The 20,215-nt window shown below is 32.6% G+C and overlaps 1 protein-coding gene across 6 annotated transcripts in view; it reads right to left on the reverse strand.

Annotated features, from left to right (window-relative positions):
- The window catches only part of C2CD5 (C2 calcium-dependent domain containing 5), a 95,742-nt gene that overhangs the window by 57,192 nt on the left and 18,335 nt on the right, over positions 1 to 20,215 (reverse strand). For 3 of the 6 annotated variants that reach the window (XM_011974759.1, XM_011974762.1, XM_011974761.1), the window contains 6 exons: positions 18,798 to 18,893; positions 17,660 to 17,815; positions 16,612 to 16,810; positions 11,173 to 11,324; positions 6,494 to 6,579; positions 235 to 343 (listed from right to left, as the gene is read on the reverse strand). In XM_011974759.1, the coding sequence (XP_011830149.1) occupies positions 235 to 343; positions 6,494 to 6,579; positions 11,173 to 11,324; positions 16,612 to 16,810; positions 17,660 to 17,815; positions 18,798 to 18,893 (798 nt within the window). Of the gene's footprint in view, positions 1 to 234; positions 344 to 5,849; positions 5,883 to 6,493; positions 6,580 to 11,172; positions 11,325 to 12,295; positions 12,421 to 16,611; positions 16,811 to 17,659; positions 17,816 to 18,797; positions 18,894 to 20,215 lie in introns of all 6 variants that reach the window. The other 3 variants (XM_011974760.1, XM_011974757.1, XM_011974758.1) reach the window with 2 other exon arrangements.

Raw genomic sequence — 20,215 nt, forward strand, 5'->3', positions numbered from 1 at the left:
AAAGTGATATTATGATGAAAAATAAATTAAGATTTGTTTTTTACAGAAAAGTAACTAAAATACACTTAGTTTATTTATAATTAAGATCACTACAAATATATTAAAGTAACATGCTAGTTTATACTTTCTTTTCATTTCTCTTTTCAGATAGATTTGGCTTTAAAAAATCATGAAAATCAATTTTAATAACCACAATTTAAATAAAGGAAACATTGAAACTTTTTAAGAACATACCAGGATTGTGGATGCGATCCAAAAGCTTCACAGAACGTGCACTAACTACACCCCCAACGTGTACAAGGAATCCAGGAGGAAATGCCGTCAAGGTAAAAAATGGAAATTCCTAGTGGAAAGAATAGGGGAAAAATAAACTTACCGTGTGTAAAGTGTAAAAAATTTGCTGATTAAAAAGCTTGTCATAAGCAAATGTATTACATCCCTTGAAATAAAAGGCCACCCATTCTACATTACACATGCTTTGTAATTAAAAATTTTATTAAATGTTTAGAGTTTCAAATCCATTTCCCCATATATACAATGTTATACAGAATCCAAAGACCAATTTCGTCAGTTCTCAATGAGGAAAAAAAAAGTGTTCTTTCAATTTAAGATATTTAAAACATACTCTTCCTTCCTCTGAATCTCCAACTCTGATGGAACTTCTCAATGAGATGAGGGAACTGCCCTATCACTCTACCCCATTATCTATTTCTCAGTGGTATAGACACCCCCTTCACATGAACACCCAGTATAAGACACCGGCAAAGACTCTAAAAACCTGGGCCCAAGAGATCTAAATGAAAGTGGGACCAAGGGAGGGTAAGTGAGAGGCTAAGCAGTGTGGGTTAAGAGAAAGAGGATAGGGGCAAATATCAAGTTGAGGTGGTTAAAGAATCATTGCCTGAGGTTACTCTATCAACACCAATGTGGCAGGAACATACACAAGAGCATAAAGGTACATTAAGGAAAGGTGACAGGTACATAGATAACAGGAAGGCAATAAAACTCCACAAGTTCTTGCACACTTTATTCTCTCCTTCTCTCTTAAAGACATAAAATTCATCAACTTAGAGACAAAGAGAAACACAAGAAAGAGAAATGAAAAAGCCGAGAAAGGAAATTCATTGAAATAGCACCCAATAAGAAAACAGAGCTCCTGTGGAAACATGGAGGCCCCTCACATTATACAAATTGGATGCAAGTAAGGATAACCTGATGTTTGCCCTGTCTGGCTGCAAGATTAATGTAGCTCACTTAACTGGAATCACTTACCAGTAGCCTCAGCTATTTAGAACATAATTGAGCATAATTGAGAAAAATAAGCAAAACGGGGCTCTCAACAGTCAAAAGAACTGTTACCGTCTCAAGCACTAAAGCTCATATACTTTATTCATAGGAGACTCCCACAGATCATATTCATACTATATTATAGTAGTTATAAATTTTTATCTTAAGAACAAACAATTCTAAAATTTATCATGATCTTATTTTCAAGACCACCGCAGATTAAATGCAACAAATAAAAGTTGGTAAAGAGATACAGAATACCACCAGAAGCAGGCACATTAAAAGCAGCAAGAATTATTCACTGGCTGCTTCAGGCATGGAAAATACAAACTCACAAAAGCATGATCACAAAGCACAGCAACTTGGAATCATTTAGCACAAAAGCAATCAGTCCTATGCAACTCAGTCACCCATGAAGGTTGAGTATAAAAAAACATGTACACACACACACATATTTAGAAATAAATTCAGTTCAAATTTAGAAGTAATCTTTAAACAACAGAAAGAAAAATCTAGGCTACGTAAGAAAAGAGTAAAAAAGCTACTCTATGGAAGTGGTTAGGTCTGGCCCAGCACACAGGTAGAGGGAAGATAAGGAAGAGGATGGAAGGAGAGCACGTCACTTATAATAAATGTATTATAATATGTTTAGTCAAAATGCATCCTTATTTCCATTTAAACTTCTTTTTCTGTCCTCCAAGTTTTCTTCCTGGAAATCTAATAAAAACTGTGCAAACTAGAAGATTACCTCATAATGAATTCATATTTATTGTTAAGAAATTTGAATGTAAATGAAGTTTTGAGTCATAAAAATATTTGAATGGATTTATTGTTAGGCACACCACACACAGGGGTAATTACACAATAATATAAGTGTTAAGAAAGAAACTGGGAAAACAGTTTGGTAGTCACTGAGCAAGTCCATTTGAATTTTATAAATGTGAGTTTTAAATGAGAAATGTATAGGTAAGCTTATATTATTAATAATGTAGTTAGGTTCAGTGTTAGGATCACTTACATTTTAATACTTCCTCAAAATATCTGAGGCATGTGGTGGTCTCACAGAATAAAAAATCACTTTATATGTAATCTTTCTACTTAAATCTTTCAAATATCTAGACAAGAGATACTGAAAGTAACATTTTTGTAAGCTAAATGGAAGACAGTACTTCCTTTTCTCTTCTAAAGAAATTAAATAGGTACATTACATATTAGAAAACATTTTCATATAAGATTTTATATAAGTATGAATAAATGAACCTAAATGACTTTTCAATTCAGGGTTCTTGACCCTTCTCCCCAAAGTTCTTTGTTTGGGGTAAAGAAATGAGGGGAAGCATCATAGTGGAGCTGGTCAGAAAGAAACACACAGGGCAATGGCTGCCCAAAGAGGCCACAACTCACTCTCCACCTTACATGTCCCCAATTCACTTACTCGGCACACCAATTCATTCTAAAACACAAAATTAAACCTATAATAAATAAAAAATCTCATTGTTATTTAACCAAAACTCTGTCTTCATACAATTCTTATTAGAAGAGCTACTGCTGAAATCTATAGCAGATTGTTAAGTACCTATCATCACCACCATAACTAGCAACTACTGTCAAGTACTTCCATGTGCCAGGCCCTGTAGTCTGTGCTTTATAACCCTTCCCATATGAGGGAAGTACTATTATCTCCATTTTTTATATGAAAAACTGAACTCAAGAGGGCCTTGTATTCCTAGATTCTTTGTGAGCAACAAACTTTATCATCTGGTTTCACTGTCATTTAGAGTTAAGGATTTGATTTTATTACACCTGATGAATTTATAGATTTTTCTTCTGTTTAAAAGAATAGTTTTCGCTGGGCACAGTGGCTCACGCCTGTAATCCCAGCACTTTGGGAGGCTGAGGTGGGTGGATCACCAGAGGTCAGGAGTTCAAGAACAGCATGGTCAACATAGTGAAACCCTGTCTCTACTAAAAATACAAAAATTAGCCAGGCATGGTGGCAGATGCCTGTAATCCCAGCTACTCGAGAGGCTGAAGCAGGAGAATTGCTTGAATCCTGGAGGCAGAGGTTGCAGTGAGCCAAGATCACGCCATTGCCCTCCAGCCTGGGCAAGAAGAACAAAACTTCGTCTCAATTAAAAAAAAAAAAAGAATAGCTTCCTGAAGATCAGCCCAAGCACATCCTGCTTTCAACGCCTAGATGTGAATTTCAGGAACTGCAGAAGAAATTTCTTCAGAAAGTCTTCATATTTAAAGTAGCTTTCCCTGTGGTACCTAGATAAAGTTACATGCTGATGATCTGACATAAGCCAAGGGCAGGCAGCATAAACATATTTAATAGTGTGTGCTCAAAGACAGGTTAGTTGAAAAATCATGAGAGCACAATGGGAGTATTCTTTTAAAAAGAGATTTAAATAGGATTTTTCTTAGGAGATATTTAAATAGTTTATTCTTTAAATCAAATACTCTTTTTATTATTGCAAAAGACTAAACTTTCTAGATATAAAATCAATAACAGATTTCTACCATGATTTATTGTACAATTTTACTCTCACTTCTAAAAAGATCAAAATTCTTCAAGAGTTTACCTTACATCAATGTTTCCCAAAATGCATTCCTCACTAACAGGTATTTTAAAAGGAAAGTTCTAATAAAATGTACTTGGGAAATCCTAGGTTAAACTAAGTTAACTAGGTTTCTTGACTGAAGGAACTAAAAAAGTACTTCCATATTTTCTCACAGGTAAAATAAAAGTCTTATTGAAAAACATCTGGCTGAGCACAGTGGCTCATGCCTCTAATCCCAGCACTTTAAGAGGCTGAGATGGGAGGATCACTTGAGCCCAGAAGTTCGAAACCAGCCTGGGCATCATAGAGAGAGCCTCTCTCCTAATTAATTAATTAAATATCTATTTACTTTACATCAAAAAATTCATAGGTGGAAGTTAAATCTAAACAAAACTTTTATCTCTATTTCTCATCTACCAAAAACCCGGCAATGCTTCTGTGAGAGTAAAGAATAACACTTTTAATTTTGATAACTACTACTTGAATAATCCGTAAAAGAGATTGGGCAAATAAAGTTTCTCTTTCCTCAAGAAAAAAAAAAAAAAGCCATATAATTTATTAAGGGTTGTTTACCAAGAGATAGAAATGAATATGAAACATCATATAAGTAGATCATGTCAGTGACATAATCTAGTGTTCAGGTTAGCAGAATTAAGTCATATCTGAACACATATGGGGAGAATTCTTCATACTTCTTGTTTTTCCCAAAACAAAAGCCATACTAATGGCAGTCACAAGTGAATAGGAAAGCCAAAGATGATAATGCTTTTGCTGCTTACTTTGTACACAAGGTAGAGAAGTAGTTTCATAAACCTGAGTAACTGCTACTTCGAGGTTAGACGATGTAGATGTACTGCCAACTCAGGACTGACAAAGTTGTAAATGAAACTATAGTTCTCTACACCTTTGCTGTTAATTCCATGAAGATTTTTTAGTAATCTATGTCCAATGAATAAATGTGTCCAAAATTTTAAGAATGTTTAAATGCATATTTGAAAACACAAATTTTATCCAAACTAAATTCAAAATGGTTTTCATTGCTTAATATTGTTTTCCCTTAAAGTGAGATGGTTTTTAAAGATTCTTGGTACAGACAGTAAAGTCACAGGCACAACATACAAGTAAAATCTTATTATATAGAATTTCAAGGGAACCCACATTTTTCTTTTACTGTGAATTCCAGAATGGTAATTTGATTATAAGCAAGCATATTCCTATTGTGAAAAACTCTGTACAGAACATAATAATGGAACAGGGAAAAAGATAAGAGCATTCTGGCCAAAAAAAATGGTAAGTGAATGCACACACACACCTTCACTCTGACCCTCTTCAATGTTTTCAGTCTTTTGTTACATTTGGTTTTAATAGTTGATTTGAATGTTTAGGTGGGCCTTTTGGTGGCAGTTGTAGGTTTGCCTGCAAGATGCAAGAGTAGCTGGAAGGTAACTGCTGCTTGATAGAGCATGAAGCAAAAAATGAGCTAAAGCCTCATCATTGCTTAGTTCAGCTCTGCTTTCTCCAGCCTTGTCTAAGTAAACAGTGCATACACACATACTGTCAGCATAAGGAGGGAAAAGTCTAGAAAACAAATTGTACCAACCTCTAGAGGAGAAATAGTTTAGTTTTACGAAATGTATCCTTTTACAGGTATTTACTCTTTCACCTTTTTTCCCCCAAATGCTAGTGTAATATAGAACATGTAAAAGAAAATTCTGTGAATGCTTATAGCTTCCAAATCAGACATAATGAAAGCTATAGAACTATGTCTTAAAATTATTGACATGACATATATAACATGCACCATATTAGTTAGTAGAAAAAAGAACATGAGCCTCACAGTGCTATTAAATTTAAAAAGAAAAAAAAACTTTGCATTATGAAAAGACAAATGCTGTCAACATTTGCTAAAAGCTTAAATAAAACTTAAATGACCAAGATTAAAACTAGAAAAGCTATCAATACAAGAAATAGGCTCTCACACATTTTTCGGAAACATACCCGCCTTCTACAGAACCTATGAGGCGATCCTCCCTTAGCAATGAAGTTTATTAAAAAAAAAAAGAGAGAGAGAAATCATCCAAAAACTGTAACTGCTTATTTTCCCAATCAACAAACATAGCTAAATATCAAACTTACAATAGCTAAAATAGATGCATTATAATGAATAACCACATTATATTAATCTTTAGAAATACAGAATCTGTACATTTCTTATTCCTAAGAGATTGGCCAATGATAAAGGTAATCTCAGCAAACAAATATATTTATATACTAAGGAATTATTTTTAATATAATAAAATGCTACTGGAATACTTTTTTCTGCAAAAATGTTTACCATCTCCTTTCCAATAATAAATGTAATGGAAAATTACTTTAGCATTCAATAGGTATTCTCAAAAATAGTATTTCTGATAAAAGATTAAATGACAAAACAAAAATTATTATTATGTAATTATTCCAAATCAAAGGTAATTATCCATAAACAAATTACTTTGACATCTTAAATCCATTTTGGACTTCAAAACTGCAATATTATAGATGTGTAACTAAAACAGTTCATGAAAACATGTAAGTACATGGAAGCATAAGATAACAAAGTCATATTAACAGTGTAAGAATAAAGAATATCAAGTGAATCTTACCCTTTGTTCCAAAGCTGATTGAGTCTGTTGTCTTAAAAGAGCTTTAAAGGGCCCCCCTTCTTTTCCAGCACTACCACTTCCCATTCCTACAGAACATCAGTACATAAATAACAACCAAAAAAAAAACAACTATAGAAACAAAGTTTAATTGCATTCATCTTCATAAACATCATGAGTTGAAATGTGATAAAATGATCGAAACATTTAAAGCACTGGGGATGACAACTAAAGCACATATTTTACTCTACTTTTATTCACAAAGTTTACTTTAGATGCAAGATGTCAGAACCCTACGGACCCCAGCTAGTTTTGGACTTAATTTTTTCTGAAAATTATAAGAAAAATTATGTTAAGGTGATGAAACTTTCCATAATATTCCATTTTAAAAGCTGAGTCTTTTAATTAATTAAAATAATCAAGATAATAACAATTACTATGCAAACAATTTAGGAATACTAAAAAATGAGAAATATAATATGTCTGATTAAATGTAAATATAGAGACAAAAGCACTACTTGTGCTCACTTAAAATATTCCAAAATTCTCTAAAACACATAAAATTTAGGTGATTTTGAAATATAGTCAAATCTATTTTCTTATAACTTCCCATTTCTAAACGTATCATGACAAAACAGTATTAATTTCATACTTGTCAATACTCATTCACAAAAATCAACATAAACTTTTTTTAAATAAACAAAAAATCACGGACATGTAATAGACACATCACAAATGTACATAGTTATGAATGAAAGAAGTACCTTTCCCAAGCTCTTAGATATATTTTTTATGGCTTCATTTTAAATTTCTTTCCCTACCTTATTTTATTGTTCTGACCATGCCAATAGATCAACTATGGTCAAAGAATCACAGAAAGCAGGGGACAGGTAAGAAGCCAGTGCTCTACAGACTAGAGTTAATCCCATCCCTTTCAAAACTGAAGATGCATACAGCCAAATTTACTACAATGACTTAAAAAGAAACTAACTTTTACATTTTTAGCTGTTCTTGGATAAGGAAACAAAGGTTAGCATATGTATAGTCCCATTCTGTTCTTAAAAAAAAAAAAAAAAAAATTTTCTTATAGTAATCTGAACATTATTTTTAGAGACTATACACTACTAAACATAGAAATGAAACTAAGATCTTTATATGAAGCATATTAAAAGCCAGAAAATAAAATGTAAATTTGTAGTGATAAGTGAAATATCAGAAAATATATCAGAAAAATTTAATAATTAATGCAACAGACAGAAAAAAAAAGATAATGAAAGAATATCACCAAAATGAGACTTAAACTGATTCAAACAGAATAATTTACTAATGTAACCAACTGGTTTAGCAACATGATGATACAGGTCCAATGTGAATGGAGTTGGTATGAAGAGAAAGAAAGTAAAGCATCTAAAACAGAAACTGTAGTAATAAGAATCTAATAATATTAGAAATACCCAGATCTATGTCCTTAGACATATAATCTTTTAATATATAAAATAATTTGGCAGAATATTCATGATTAGCCATCAAGTAATCCTCAATTATATCCTTATAATTCCAATTATTTAACTGTCTACCAGTAAGAAAAATAATAGAAAGGCATCTTGTATAAAATATCCAATAATTCTTTACAGCATGAAAAATAAAGGGATTAAAAAGCTGACATAATGTGATCCTACCAGAAGCAGCCAGGAACAGCTCTTCACTGAAAGAAACACTTTTCCTCAGAACTGGGCTGACAAGGCTAGAATGATGAGGGGTAAGGCTAGATTCCGAGAGGAGGAGACAGGACTTTTTAAGATGAAGGGAACCACAAGAGAGAGAGGGGGAGCTGGGACACAGGTAAATCCTAGGTCCCTGTGGGTAAGGTGCTGTGGAGGAAAGTAGCAGAGAAAAGATGCAGATTCAGAAGATGATCAAAAAATGCAGGCTAAGGAAAGCAATGATGAGGCAAAATATAACAATAAAAATGAACTTTAAAATGTACAGACAAATTACACTAAGCAAATGAAAAGTCACTAGCAAGACCATCTATCCCACATAATGTAAATAAAAGGCATAGTCTAAAACTTAACAAAACCTTTACAAACTTCACATTCACTAAAATTTTTTAAATCACTAACTTAGGATTTTATGTGATTCTAATAACTTTTAATTGACGTCTTCAAAATACTTAACTTGCCTGCCCTTTTTGGCTTAAGAATTTGTAAGATTAAAATATACCACATTTTCAAATGTTTAGAGCCAGACTTGCTGCCTAAAATATAAACACTTATTTAAAGTTATAAAGGTGCAGTACTTCAAATGTTACTAACTTTAGATAGCATTTATGGGCACTTTAACTGAATACCCATAAAAAATACTCAGTACTGGATTAGGTAAACAGTTGTCAGTATTAATTTTAATATTAACGTCTGTCCAGTTTTGAGATACATATTAATGCTTTTCTTTTTCCTCTAAAATGTTTAATACTTTACTCTGATCATAGTACTATTTGCATTTACCGAGATTTGAGTACCCTAAGGGTCAAATATCCTCTGTAAAAACTATACATAGTTAAAAGACTGGCTAAAAATATTAGCTAAAATCAGGTATCAAATCAATATTCTAACACTAGTATATCTAAAATTCCACTATTAAATACTTGGGAAAAAATATAAAAATAAAACCTTGTAAATGTCAAAATTAGTATCTAGAGAAATAAATATAAAAGTTTTTAAAAGAGACCTACCAGAAAAACAGATAATGTAGCTTGAACTACAAACAGAAAAAAAAAAAAAAAAAATTTCTGTCTAAATGTCATTTATTCTACTTTTGGATTCCCAAATAAATTATAATCAGCTTATGTCTGTCCATTATTTCTCAAGACACTGATTCTGATATAGGTAAATTAGAAGGCAGAAAATCATGAAATACAGGCTGAAATTTTAGTTTTAGAACTTTTATAACAATCACAATTTTTCCATTTGAAGTCTCCATGAGATAGGAGTGCTCCTCAGGACAATCCAGAGATTCAGGGACTCACAATATAAGGCCAAGGGGCTGAAAATTGCTAATGTTATATAAATAAGCTATTGAAGTAATAAATAATTTTAGGAAAAACAAAACTATTTAGAGGCAGCTTATAAATATAGGAATACATGGGAATAACACCCCATTTGTAAATAAACATTTTTAAACTAAAAATTTGGAACCAGAAGATAAAATATGAAAAGTTCATTAATAATTACTACTTGACAATCTTCTTTAGGCTTGGCCTTTTTGGTGAATTTAAAAAAAAAAGAAAAGAAAAAAGAAACAGAAAGACCAAGGAAATGCTTTCCAAATTTTATCTATGGTATGGCAAAAAAAATAAAAAAAAATAATAATAATAAATAAATAAAGGCTTGGAATATGCAGTCAGTGGACCACAGTCTCAAAAATATTTTTTAAACTTATTACTCAAATAGTAATGTAAGTCTTTGTCTTGATTGTCATGAATTTTAAGGCCAGAGTCTTTTACGCTTTATCTGAAAAAAAAAAAATCTTTTTTCACTACAGTCTGGATGGTTCAGTTTTTATGGCATAAACCTGGTAAGGTGCCAAATTCCAAAGCATATATTACTATCAAATAACTACATTATGTGTAGACATTATTCATAATTATCTAGAAAGATGAAGCTGTTATCTTCAAGAAAACAGGTGTTTATCTTTATATTTTATGACTTCATTTATGAAAACAGAAATTAAATCTACAGCCTTTTTAAAAAATGATCTTTCCATAGAAGTAGCACTGCTTTGGATTTAGACTTCTTTTCCTTGTTTTCACAAAATCTAGGATTGTTTTATAAATTTCTAACATACAAATAGGGCTATTAAAAAATATTAATTAAAAATAACAAATAACTGTTTTAATCATCTGATGGGAAAACTGTCAGACAAAAATACTATTTATAAAAATTTCACACCATTAAGTTTTAAGTTTAATTTATTTTAAATTTTTCTAAACAATAATACTTTAATGATTTAAATAAGTTAATTCTATTCTAAGGTATAAGGAACTAATCTGATTTTTCCATCAACTTTTTATCATACAACATTTTCATAAAAACCCAGAAATCATTCATCAAAATACAATAGAAAAGAAAAAGATATAAATTTAATAAACAGAAAAATTTAAGAATAAGTAAAAATGCTATTTTCTAACCTAGAAAGACTAGTAAAACCAAACATTTTAAATATCCAGTTAACAGATAGATGTACTCCAATACAACCATTTCAGTGGTTAAAAGTTTTTTCATAATAAAATCTTAGAATTATATTCATTAATAGGCAGAAATAATAAATTCAAAAATGCTTGTATGCAACTAATTACAATCTACTAGTGTTACTTTTTAGTCAAATGTTTTAAGATGTTATTCCTCTTAATTTGAGCATAAAATGAAAAATGTCTATATGCCAAAATAAATCATGGACTTTGATATCTACACTATGATTAAATCAATGAAATGTAGACAAGATAATTTCTGAATTATACAAAATTTTCGTATTTTAATTGTAGTAACTGAAAATGGTCAGTATTCACATTTTCTTTTTAACTTAAGTGCCAAAAACAAGAGGAAAGATTTGGATGGAAAGCTAATAAGAAATAGAAACAAATTTTTTAAAAAAGAAAAAACAAAAGGTGGGTGGAAGCGCCTTACCAGTTTTGGGTGTCAAACTCAAATCTGTGTCAGAAGAAGAGGACTGTCGACTGTAGGACTTGGAAGGTGAAAAGGAATAGGTTTGGTTTTTCAGAGGGGTTGAGGGTCCTGATGAGTGAGTATTGGGATTGGGATCTTCATTGAAGGGAATCCTGCCAGAAGAAGGTGGAGAAATATTAAGTAATCATGTGCCAAAGGGCTTGACGGGTGGCAGCATGATCCAAACACCAGGAAAGAATTGGGGCAGGGCCAGCAGTCATTTCTTACGTGTGGAGCTGGGAATGAGGCCAAAGACAACCAATTGCTGTTTAACCATTCATCACTCTCCAGATAAATATTATCTGCATTGAAACAGTTAATAAGCCAAGTGAAAAAGCAAAAAAGCATGAAATGACAGACTAAGGGGATAAAAAATATCAAAAGGAGAAATAAAAAGAATATATGACAAAATATTTTCAAATAATGCTGTAAGTTACAAAAGAAAAATGGTAACTACAAGCGGTGTGTGTAAATATTCATAATTGTTTTTATATTTGCACACACACAGATATCCTCAAAATAAAAAATGTTTCCTTATCCTATAGCAGCAAGAGTGCCACAGCTAAAAACACAGCAGAGAGAAAAATGAATACAGCTACACAGAAACATTGCCTTTAATGCAGAATAGCTGCTTACCTGTTCTCCAATAGCTCTCTTCCACAGAATGAAATAGAACCTACTGTAATAGGTTTTGTATATAAAGAAAATAAGCAAATTGGAAGCTTTGGCAGCTACTTCATTTAGAATCTAATCATCAATTTTATTTTTAAGCAAATGAAGAAATAATTATAAAATATGTATGGGAGGATTCGCCTCAAAACTCACAGTACACATACACAAAATAGCATTATTTGAGGATCTGTGGAAGAGACTTTGGAAGCTGGAAAAATACCTTCACTTCCATATAGTTAGAGACTCTGTGGCAGCTAAATACAGAAGTTCCTCACTGCAGCTGGACTTCGAGTAAGAAAAGGATGAAGCAAAGACTTGTGGTACCTGCCTACACTACCTGCCTGCCTGCCTCTGCAGCCACTCTGCCCGTGGCCTGCATCTCCCCAGCTCTGGAGTCTGAGCAGTCTCGTACCAGTATAGATGAGAGTGGGAACAGACACAGAGAAGTTCTGAGTAAGTCGTGAGCCAGTAGCAGTGTGAATTGGGCTGTTGTGAGTCGAGCGGCATCCATGGCTTGGAGGATGAACCAGCGGAGACCTGAGGGAATTTGCGGTCAAAGTGGAAGAAAAGAAAACAATACATACAACAGATTGCAGAGTTATGTTAAAATAATTTCAAAGGAGCTTTAGTTAGGGAAGAGAACTTATTTTTTTTAATCCCTAGCATGCAAAAAACAAGTTGAAATTGAAAAATAGCTCAATATTAATTTGTTAGGATACAGTCATAGTTTTAAAGTATCCGATTAATAAATTAATTGCGATTAATTTATTAATTGTGAATAAGAAAATGGCAAGCAGAATAGTCAATGAAATTAAGTGAGAACAAGACTAAGATCTGTATTTTAAGTTTCCTTAACATATTTGTTATTATTTTCATCACAACAGAACTCACTATGCACTATTTATGGGGAGGGACACCCATAAAAGTAAAAAATCAAATATGAAGTTCTTATATTACCTTTGAAACTGAGATATGAATTGCTGATATAATTAATTATATTTTCTATAAAGAAAGTTAAATAACTGTCTAGGTTACTAAGATAGGGGTACTTAAGAATATGAGAGATGACGGCATAAAGAGAAATGAGTGAACTGAACGCATATATGCAGATAAACATATTCCAGTATTTCTATACACCAAATATGTAGCTTAAAATCAGGTTACACTGGAAGCAAAACAAGGGGACCCTGCTTTTAAAGACACCTTCATAAAACAATGTCAATAACTTTGGCTCTCATACAGAATATATTATATAAACTATATTCCAAATCAAAATTTTCTAAGATATCAACTTACATCCTATAATAAACCATATCTATGTGTGTGTATACTTAGAGCAGTTATACGAGAATACATTGATATATAACATTTTAAATTTTTAAGAAAAAATTTGGCTAAAAGTTGTAAAAAGGTATATTACATAATATACCTTTGAATGTTGTAAAAAGGTATATTACATAAATAAGAATCCTGAATTTAATATCAGCAATTATTTCATTGTGCAATGCCTTTGCTTACACACAATGAGGGAAACAGAACCACATGAATCATAAGTGAGTACACTCTGAAAAACTATCATCCCCACTTTAGAGGCAGGCCAAGAGCCCAACTTTACCTGACCTTTTTTTTCTTTTCCATTGCTATATTACTGACTGCCCAAGAACAATCCCCAATTCACAATTTGTCAAGGTTCAAACATGAGCTATCACTAATTGATCATAATAGTCCTTCCTAAGGTCTACAGACTACTTTCGGAAAATATTACTGATTTTACAATAGCGGAAATGTTTCTACGTTTGTTGCTAATAGAAATTAAAAGATATTTACTACAATGGATAAAAATCAAACAATTCATTGGTGATCTACTTTTACACAAAAAAATGAGTAAGGTTTTGTTTTTGTTTTTATTTCTCTGCTGAAGTGAGAAAAAGTGTAAGAATTCTCAAAAAGAATTTAAAAATCCAAGACTTAAAAATAAACAAAGCTATATTTATTATAATCAGTACTATACACAGGAGAATTTGTCTCTCAGCACTTTTCTTCAGTAAAGAAGCAATAACTCATACTTAAAAGCACTTTCTATCGTCAAGAGAGTTAAGCTGGAAAACACCAAAGGGATTTACAGTGTGCATGACACTAAACATCTAAAAGAAAAAAACAAATTTAGGAAGTAGAACACACCATTAATATAGGTAAAATAAAATGAAAAAACTAAAATGAACAGTGTAAAATGTTCAAATTATGGCATCAAATTAAAATTCAAATGCATTGGAACATCACCATAATGTATTCTTGGAGTTTTCTGATTCGATCAGTGTCTCTGCATGAAAGGATGTCTCATAATAATAACCTGTGGTATTTATAATATTAATATTCCTTTCCAGTCAGTCAATAACATAATCTAGACAACCTTTTATCAAATTCCTGTCTAGAATCAACAATATTATATGATAATTAAATACCAGAATAGTTATAATCAACTGAATCATAAAATAGGCTTTGAAATAGAACCCAGATTGCTTCATTATCAAAAATACAATGAAGCTAGTTGAAATAAAACAGCCTGAGTATTGAGGGTTTTTTCAAAATAACTTGACTTTATTAGTAAGATGCCTTTCAGAAAATCCTAAGGAAGGAACTTAGGTTCATCATGAGGCTACAACAAGATTAGGAAAGGAGAAGACACATACAATCCCAGAAGATTTACTCTAATAGAACTCTTCCTGAATGCATGCAAAACATATACCCCTGCTATCCTTATTTCTAAGAAAGCAACAGGTAATATAGCTTTCTCATTCTCTTTCAACTAAGTAACTTACTTAAATTGGCTTAAACTTTCACTTTAATTTGCTACTAAATATTTACTTAAATTTGCTACAGAGAGAGGGAAAAACAAACTGAATCCCTCAAAAAGCTAAACCTGCAATCTGACTCTACTGCTGGCAGCTGGCAATTCTTATCTTTCTAGGAGATATTTCAAATGGAATATAAAGCAAATTCATTCTTCAATTTATTTAAAACAATTATTTCATTTGCCAATGTGTTTCCAAATAAAATTATGCATTATGTAACACTGTGCTTCCTCTTACGAATAAAATTCAACCCAAATGACTAATAGCCAGCAGAAACAAAATGGCTAAACAAAAAGAATGCACTTAAGATGAAAATTTCATTTTAAAAAAGATTGTGAAAAAACATGTTTTTTCATACTACGATACCTTTCTATTCAACCCCTCCTGACTACTGCTGAACTGCGGAACATTTTAGGTTTCCTGACTATACAACTCTGACTCCCTGATTATCTAGGACAGGAGTCCGCAAACTACAGACTGCAGGCCGAATGTGTCCTGCCATCTGTTTTGTAAGTAAGTTTTATTTGAACACAGTCACACTGTATTCATTTGCATACTGTTTATGTTTGCCTTTGTGCTACAATGGCAGTTATGAAGCAACATCGGCAAAAACTGAATTATTTACCTGTACATTTTGTCATTCACAGACAAAGTTTGCCAACCCCTGACTTAGAAGAATCTCTAGATGAGTTATCTTCAACCGAAGTTCTAAAGGCATTTAGGATGGAACAAATCTTCATTGTATAGGGTTGTCCCTTGCTTTGCAGAACAGTCAGTCTCTCTAGTCCCCAACAGGACCTAGCCCCCTAATCATTATGACAGAAAAATCTTGTTCCAAACATTCTGTATTGACAGTCACCACTATCATCATGCTGAAAATCTCTGCCTCTGACACAGTGATGACACACACAGGCCAAATCAAGTCAACAGAAGTGTTTTGCAGGATCACACATAGATTTTCTAAAATGTACGACTCTAAATTTCTTTAGATTAGGGATCAGCAAACTCCCTTTTTTGTAAATAAAGACAAGAGATCATATGGGCAGACCCTAAAATATTGGCCTTTCCCAAAAAAAGTTTGCCAACCTTGGCTTTGCAGGCAGTAGTATACTCTATTTAATTATACTCGGTTAGTTTATTCATATAAATTCCCTGGCCTCTAGACATTTGAGTTTAAGACTTCCGCACAAATCAATTTTTCCTGCTTTATATACTATGTGGCCATTAATAAGTATAATTGGATTATCTGGTAGAGGGTTTTAAGCATTCCTCAGAAAATAAAATGCCACAGAATGCATGAATATTCATTTTATGCTTCATATATGCAGTGTCTAAATATCTGGAATGTTTAATTTTATATTACTTAATTTGTTTCATAGCAAGATGGTATAGGTTGGGCACAGTGGCTCACACCTGTAAATCCCAGCATTTTGGGAGTTCAAGGCAGGTAGATCAGGAGTTTGAGACCAGCCTCGGCAACATGGCAAAATCCCATCTCTACTAAAAATACAAAAATTAGCTGGGCATGCAGGCGTGCCCTTGTAGTCCCAGCTACTCAGGAGGCTGAGGTGGGAGGATCACCTGAGCTTGGAAGGTCAAGGCTGCAGTGAGCCAAGACTGTGCCACTGAACTCCACCCTGAGCAACAGAGCAAGACCCTGTCTCAAAAAATAAAAATACAAATAAATAAGATGGTATAAATAAAATATTAGGAATATTTAAATATTTTTAAGTTTTAAATTTTGACAGTCATTGCCAATAAAAATCATCACAGAGAAAATGTTGAACCACCCTACTAAAATGTTTCAAATCAAATGAAAAAGCATAGATAAAAGATAAAAATCTTAGCAAGAACAATTTCATTGATTCATACTTACTCCTTCATTTCTTTGGATGGGGAATTACATGCAGGAAGGAATGCTGCTGGGCTACTTAATTTATCCAGAGTACACGCCGTTCCTATGGCTCTCACCACTAACCCAGATTCGCCCTCCAGATCGAAACACTGTAAGTACCCCACAACTGCATTTCCTCTCATTTCAAGTACTTTCAAGCCAATCTTCCTCTGCAGTTCACCTACAAAAAGTGGGAAATCTCATTCTTGCTTCTCTTTACATTACATACTATAAGACTGGATATGGTAGTGGTAAAAAAAAAAAAAAAAAAGTCCGAGAAAATCACAGATTTTCAGAACTTGAAGGAAACTTAAAAGATAATCTGGTTTAGCTTCTACAGAATACAGAACATAATTCTATTACAATATAGCATAATTATAAAATATAATACATACTTATACAGCACAAATATATAGAACAAAAACAAATATACATATTTACTATATAAATAGAACATTGATACTTTGTGTGAAACATATGTATGCATATATATTCATGCATATACATATATAACTCTTAATATAAATATAAACTTTAAATAAAATGGTAAACAAGTTTTTCAAAGGAAAATTTAAAAAGGGAAGGAGGTCAGAGTGGCAGGGAAAGTGGTCAAATGGGTAGAGGGAACTACACTACCCAGGGAAGAACTGTGAAAAGGCAACATTTGAGCAGAAAGTATGAGAGACAGAAGAAGGTGATTTGCTTAAGCTCTGACAAATAAATGGTAGAGGGAGGAAAACTAGAATCTAGGTTCCCATTCAGGGTTCCTTCCTGAACCCCCCTTGTTCAGTGCTCTTTCCACTACACTACCTCATCAACACAATTTCCTTTTACTACAAGCTTCTGATTTGCATTTCCACTTGCTAAAAGAAGGCAATGCAAGTGTGTTCAGGAAGGCTGAGTTGGGGAAGGCATTCAGTCACTGCTAATTCATACCCTTCATTGTAAAAGTTGAGGTAGCATGTCAAAAGAAAGTGAAAAATTTAAGAGTATTAAATCAGTCAGTAATAAAGTTATTTTTTTTAAATACCTGACATTAACGAAATGAGTCTCTGTCTGGCCTCATTTGACGCCCTTGGTGTGCGAATTCGATCAATCCACTGATATTCTGGGTCTTCATTGACCACAAGTTCTTCTACAAATCCATGAATTATCACAGCTCTATAGCACTTTGGAATAGATGTTGCTGTTAAAACAAATTATTATGCTTCTGTTTATCAAAAGGTAAAACTCAGTTTTTAAAAACTGTTCATCTCAGTTTTCTGACCTTTAGATACATAATATAAGAACATCTTTTACTGTAATATTCTCAATGTAATTATAATAATACTTCCAATCAGTCTTCTAAGATCTATTTCATTTTTAGAAATAATTATTTTCTTTCATGGAGTCTCTCACCTTTCTCATGTAAGCAAAGTAAATATAAATTGTATTTGTATAAATTGGAAAACAGCTATAGACGACCTTAAACAGAATTTAATACAAAGTTTAAAAAATCAAAATTTAAGTCAGCTAGCTAATTATTACATAAACAGGTAGAAAGCAGATAATGAATTTTTTTAAATCTTCAATTATTCAAAGCCCTTTGTGAAAGCACTTCTGTACACCACATAGCACAGTTTCAAAAATCAAACCACTATCTTTCTGATATAACCTGAGGAGTCAAGTTCAGGTTCAAAAAGGAGAGAACCTGAATACATCTGTACCAAATTAGCCTCTTAAAATAAACATTAGTGCACTGAAGCTAAGTCAGCTAGTTAGGGATTTCAATCCTACTATTGCAGGCTGGTGAGTCATCAAGATCTGCCCATTTCAGACCCATATATTTCATGGAGTTCCCTAGACCCAATAACCATAGAAGCCTGTGTATTTTGGGACAGCACCACAGTGCTTAGCCGTAGTGTTCTGCTCCTTTCGTTCAGTGTCCTATACTACAGTAAAATGTCACTGGATTTTTCTAATAAAACTTTCTATAAATGTTCAAAAACTAGATCTCATTTATACTCAAATCAGAACTACTGTAACTATTCTAGAAAATTAACAATTTTCTCTTTGGCATTAAAACCAAGTATAATACCCTTTCTACTTGCCTTCTGAAATGCTAACTTGATTTCTCATATTTAACAGTTATTACATTTCCTGTTGAGTAACAGAATGTGTTTACTTACTGCAAAAGAATTTGACTCCACATGATGACTGCCTAAATCGATTTAAATCATTGAAGAGGTCTACTTTGACAACTACATTGATTTCCCCACGGATACCTATAAATTTAAAAAGAAAATCAAGTTTCTACCTTAAGAAAGTAATGTACAATTAAATAATGAAGCAAATTAATGCTAAATAATGATTTTAAAATACAATGATTTAACTTACAATTTTTTGAACTTTACCAGGATGCAAAACCATTCTGTTTTTCACTTTCAGTCCAGAATTCAATGAATTACATGAGATGTTCAATACTTTATTTAAAAAGTAGTCTTTGTTTTAGTTGATTCTGTCCAACCGTTGGCTAATATAAGTGTTCTGTGCACATTTGAGATAGGCTAGGCTAAGCTACAATGTTTAGTTGATTAGATGTATTAAATGCATTTTCAACTTAGGATGAATTTATCGGGATATAACCCCATCACAAATCAAGGTGCATCTGTAATGTGTTGATCATGATAGTAATGGTAGCTTTGTTTCCTAATTATTTTCATTCTCAGTAGTTTCTGAATATTTTCTGAAGCACAACATGTATGCATTAGAAAATGAGTAATTTTCATTTTCACCACAAGTTTCCACTTTGACCCAAGACGAATTAGAAAGGAGTCCCATTTGAATTGATGATGATGTAATGATTATGGTGACAACATTTGCTGAGCAGTGAAAGAGGATGTACTAAATGCTTTACAGGTAGTATCTCAGAGTGGTCACATTAACCCAATAAGGTAGCATCATCCCCATTTTACAAAGGAAGAAATTAATATTTAATAAAAATGAAGGAATTAACATAGTGTCAACAGCTGTTAAGTGGCAGATCCAGGATTAAAATTCAGATCTTTATGATCTCAGATTATATATCCTTAACAAGTAATGCAAGAATCTGATTTAAAACAAAAGAAGTTTTGTTCATTTCAATGAATATAAGTTAAAGTAAGCTAACTGAAAAATTCCAAGCTAGGAGTAGTGGCTCATGCCTGTAACAGGAAGCAAGGCAGGAGGAAAGCTTGGGCTCACGGGTTTGAGACCAGCCTGGACAACATAGCGAGAAAAAAATTAAGTAAATAAAAATTTCCAAGAATACGGGTTTTCAAAACATGCTCTGATAAATAAGAATGACCCAGCTCTTATCTCTAAACATTTACTAAATATTTTCATTTGACTGTCCTGACTTCATGTCAAATTCATACTTATGGTGGAAGACCTAAGAAAACTGACTCAATAATTTACCTACTAAAATATTAAGAAAGCAAATCTCAACACTCTGGGAAGCTGAGGCAGACCTGAGCTCTGGAGTTAAGGCCAGCCTAGCCAACATGGCAAAACCGTGTCTCTACAAAAAAATTTAAAAATCAGCCAAGTGTCACGGCATGTGCCTGTA

Source organism: Mandrillus leucophaeus, unplaced genomic scaffold, assembly GCF_000951045.1.
Source record: "Mandrillus leucophaeus isolate KB7577 unplaced genomic scaffold, Mleu.le_1.0 Scaffold1486, whole genome shotgun sequence".
Lineage (NCBI taxonomy): Eukaryota > Metazoa > Chordata > Mammalia > Primates > Cercopithecidae > Mandrillus > Mandrillus leucophaeus.